The 5,000-nt window shown below is 39.5% G+C and overlaps 1 protein-coding gene across 5 annotated transcripts in view; it reads right to left on the bottom strand.

Moving 5' to 3' along the window:
• Positions 1-5,000, bottom strand: part of ncapg (non-SMC condensin I complex, subunit G) — a 57,927-nt gene that overhangs the window by 30,652 nt on the left and 22,275 nt on the right. For all 5 annotated transcript variants that reach the window (XM_045711186.1, XM_045711187.1, XM_045711189.1 and 2 more), the window contains 1 exon segment: positions 1-131. This exon segment is cut by the window's left edge and continues 10 nt beyond it. In XM_045711186.1, coding sequence (XP_045567142.1) covers positions 1-131 — 131 coding nt within the window.

The raw sequence follows: 5,000 nt of genomic DNA, 5'->3' as shown, positions 1-5,000 counted from the left end.
CTTCATTGGTATCCAGACAGCCCGTGAGGTGGATGAGTTGTTGAGAGATGAACTCTTTAGTCATCACCAGCTCCAGCTGAGCAAAGTCTCCTTTCTGTTCTTCAGACAGCGCCGGGACGCACTTCACATACCTGGTATTACACAGTAATAATAGTTACAACACTTCACATACCTGGTATTACTCAGTAATAATAGTTATAACACTTCATATACCTGGTATTACACAGTAATAATAGTTATAACACTTCATATACCTGGTATTACACAGTAATAATAGTTATAACACTTCATATACCTGGTATTACACAGTAATAATAGTTATAACACTTCACATACCTGGTATTACACAGTAATAATAGTTACAACACTTCACATACCTGGTATTACACAGTAATAATAGTTATAACACTTCACATACCTGGTATTACACAGTAATAATAGTTATAACACTTCATATACCTGGTATTACACAGTAATAATAGTTATAACACTTCATATACCTGGTATTACACAGTAATAATAGTTATAACACTTCATATACCTGGTATTACACAGTAATAATAGTTATAACACTTCATATACCTGGTATTACTCAGTAATAGTTATAACACACTTCATGTACCTGGTATTACACATTAACAATAGTTATAACACTTCATATACGTGGTATTACACATTAGTTACAACACTTCATATACCTGGTATTACACATTAACAATAGTTATAACACTTCATATACCTGGTATTACTCAGTAATAGTTATAACACACTTCATATACCTGGTATTACACATTAATAGTTATAACACTTCATATACCTGGTATTACACAGTAATGGTTATAACACACTTCATATACCTGGTATTACACATTAACAATAGTTATAACACTTCATATACCTGATATTACACAGTAATAGTTATAACACACTTCATGTATACCTGGTATTACACAGTAATAGTTATAACACACTTCATGTATACCTGGTATTACACAGTAATAGTTATAACACACTTCATGTACCTGGTATTACACAGTAATAATAGTTACAACACTTCATATACCTGGTATTACACAGTAATAATAGTTATAACACACGTCATGTACCTGGTATTACACAGTAATAGTTATAACACACTTCATGTACCTGGTATTACACAGTAATAATAGTTACACACTTCATATACCTGGTATTACACAGTAATAATATTTATAACACTTCATATACCTGGTATTACACAGTAATAATATTTATAACACTTCATATACCTGGTATTACACAGTAATAGTTATAACACACTTCATGTATACCTGGTATTACACAGTAATAATAGTTACACACTTCATGTACCTGGTATTACACAGTAATAATAGTTACACACTTCATGTACCTGGTATTACACAGTAATAATATTTATAACACTTCATATACCTGGTATTACACAGTAATAATATTTATAACACTTCATATACCTGGTATTACACAGTAATAGTTATAACACACTTCATGTATACCTGGTATTACACAGTAATAATAGTTATAACACACTTCATGTACCTGGTATTACACAGTAATAGTTATAACACTTCATATACCTGGTATTACACAGTAATAATAGTTATAACACGCTTCATGTACCTGGTATTACACAGTAATAATAGTTATAACACACTTCATATACCTGGTATTACACAGTAATAATAGTTATAACACACTTCATATACCTGGTATTACACAGTAATAATAGTTACACACTTCATATACCTGGTATTACACAGTAATAATAGTTATAACACACTTCATGTACCTGGTATTACACAGTAATAATAGTTATAACACTTCATATACCTGGTATTACACAGTAATAGTTATAACACACTTCATGTACCTGATATTACACAGTAATAGTTATAACACTTCATATACCTGGTATTACACATTAGTTACAACACTTCATATACCTGGTATTACACATTAACAATAGTTATAACACTTCATATACCTGGTATTACTCAGTAATAGTTATAACACACTTCATATACCTGGTATTACACATTAGTTACAACACTTTTTACAGAGTACAAACTGACTGGCACCCAGGCTACCTTTACGCCCCCAGGCTACCTTCACGCACCCAGGCTACCTTTACGCACCCAGGCTACCTTTACGCACCCAGGCTACCTTTACGCCCCCAGGCTACCTTTACGCCCCCAGGCTACCTTTACGCCCCCAGGCTACCTTTACCCCCCCAGGCTACCTTTACGCACCCAGGCTACCTTTACGCACCCAGGCTACCTTTACGCACCCAGGCTACCTTTACATATCTACATGTTATAAACACTACATGACCAAAAGGTACGGGGACAACTGTTCATCCAACATCTCATTCCAAACGGGCACTGATGTTGGGGCCCTGATGTTGGGGCGATTAGGCCTGGCTCGCAGGAGGCTTTGATGTCGGGGCCCTGATGTTGGGGCGATTAGGCCCTGGCTCGCAGGTGGCCCTGATGTTGGGGCGATTAGGCCCTGGCTCGCAGGTGGCCCTGATGTCGGGGTGATTAGGCCCTGGCTCGCAGGAGGCCCTGATGTTGGGGCCCTGATGTTGGGGCGATTAGGCCCTGGCTCGCAGGAGGCTTTCCAATTCATCCCAAAGGTGTTCGATGGGGTTAAGGTCAGGGCTCTGTGCAGTTAAGTTCTTCCACACCGATGTCTACAAACCATCTCTGTATGGACCTCGCTTTGTCCTCGGGGGAATTGTCACGCTGAAACAGGAAAGGGCCTTCCCAAACTGTTGCCACCAAGTAGGAAGTACAGAATCATCTAGAATGTCATTGTATGCTGTAGCGATAAGATTTCCCTTCACTGGAACTAAGGGGCCCAAACCATGAAAAACCGCCCGAGACCATTATTCCTCCTCCACCAAACTTTACAGTTGTCACTAAGCATTCTGGCAGGTAGCTTTCTCTCCTGGCATCCGCCAAACCCAGATTCGTCCAAGATGGTGAAGCGTGAATAAATCACTCCAGAGAACGTGTTTCCACTGCTCCAGAATCCAATGGCGCTTGGCGTTGCACATGGTGATTCTTAGGCTTGTGTGCGGCTGCTCGGCCACGGAAACCCATTTCATGAAGCTCCCAACTAACAGTTCTTGTGCTGATGTTCCAAACAGCCTCTGGAAGCAACTCGGTAGAAAGTGTTGTAAATGAGGACAGACGATTTTTACGCGCTTCAGCACTCAGTTGTTCCCGTTCTGCGAGCTTGTGTGGCCTACCACTTCGCGGTTGAGCCGTTGTTGCTCCTAGATGTTTCCACTTCACAATAACAGCACTTACAGTTGACCCGGGGGGCAGCTCTAGCAGGGCAGAAATTTGACGAAGTGACTTGTTGGAAAGGTGGCATCCTATGACGGTGCCACGTTGAAAGTCACTGAGCTCTTCAGTACGGGGCCATTCTACTGCCAATGTTTGTCTATGGAGATTGCATGGCTGTGTGCTCGATTTTTTTACACCTGTTAGCAACGGGTGTGATTGAAATAGCCAAATCCACCACTACATAGTTAAATATCAGTTATACATGGAATGTACAAAAATACATCAGTTATAACATGGTAATAACACTATTACACTGCCTTCATATACCTGTTATAATATGTTAATGTTGGTATACATCAGTTATAACATGTTAACACTACTAAACTGCCTTCATATACCTGTTATAACATGTTAATGTAGGTATACAGCAGTTATAACATGGTAATAACACTATTACACTGCCTTCATATACCTGTTACAATATGTTAATGTAGGTATACATCAGTTATAACATGTTAACACTAAACTGCCTTCATATACCTGTTATAACATGTTAATGTAAGTATACATCAGTTATAACATGGTAATAACACTACTACACTGCCTTCATATACCTGTTATAATATGTTAATGTAGTTATACATCAGTTATAACATGTTAACACTACACTGCCTTCATATACCTGTTATAATATGTTAATAATGTTGGTATACATCAGTTATAACATGTTAACACTAAACTGCCTTCATAGACCTGTTATAACATGTTAATGTTGGTATACATAAGTTATAACATGGTAATAACACTACTACACTGCCTTCATATACCTGTTATAACATGTTAATAATGTAGGTATACATCAGTTATAACATGGTAATAACACTACTAAACTGCCTTCATATACCCGTTATAATATGTTAATGTAGGTATACATCAGTTATAACATGTTAACACTACTAAACTGCCTTCATATACCTGTTATAACATGTTAATAATGTAGGTATACATCAGTTATAACATGGTAATAACACTACTACACTGCCTGGACAAACCTAGTAATAAAGCTTCTCTGGTTTGCAGACAGCACTGACAGGCCCTTCACATATCTAGAGAGAACAGACAGGAGACAATGGGACTGTAGTCACAAACTGTTACAACTGAGCCTAACATCTCTCTAGTCCACCTCCACGCTTCCAGTCTACTGAGCCTAACATCTCTCTAGTCCACCTCCACGCTTCCAGTCTACTGAGCCTAACATCTCTCTAGTCCACCTCCACGCTTCCAGTCTACTGAGCCTGACATCTCTCTAGTCCACCTCCACGCTTCCAGTCTACTGAGCCTAACATCTCTCTAGTCCACCTCCACGCTTCCAGTCTACTGAGCCTAACATCTCTCTAGTCCACCTCCACGCTTCCAGTCTACTGAGCCTAACATCTCTCTAGTCCACCTCCACGCTTCCAGTCTACTGAGCCTAACATCTCTAGTCCACCTCCACGCTTCCAGTCTACTGAGCCTAACATCTCTCTAGTCCACCTCCACGCTTCCAGTCTACTGAGCCTAACATCTCTCTAGTCCACCTCCACGCTTCCAGTCTACTGAGCCTGACATCTCTCTAGTCCACCTCCACGCTTCCAGTCTACTGAGCCTAACATCTCTCTAGTCCACCTCCACGCTTCCAGTCTACTGAGC

Source organism: Salmo salar, unplaced genomic scaffold (assembly GCF_905237065.1).
Source record: "Salmo salar unplaced genomic scaffold, Ssal_v3.1, whole genome shotgun sequence".
NCBI lineage: Eukaryota > Metazoa > Chordata > Actinopteri > Salmoniformes > Salmonidae > Salmo > Salmo salar.
The sequence above is the reverse complement of the archived record's forward strand: the minus strand, read 5'-3'. Positions and strand labels throughout refer to the sequence as shown.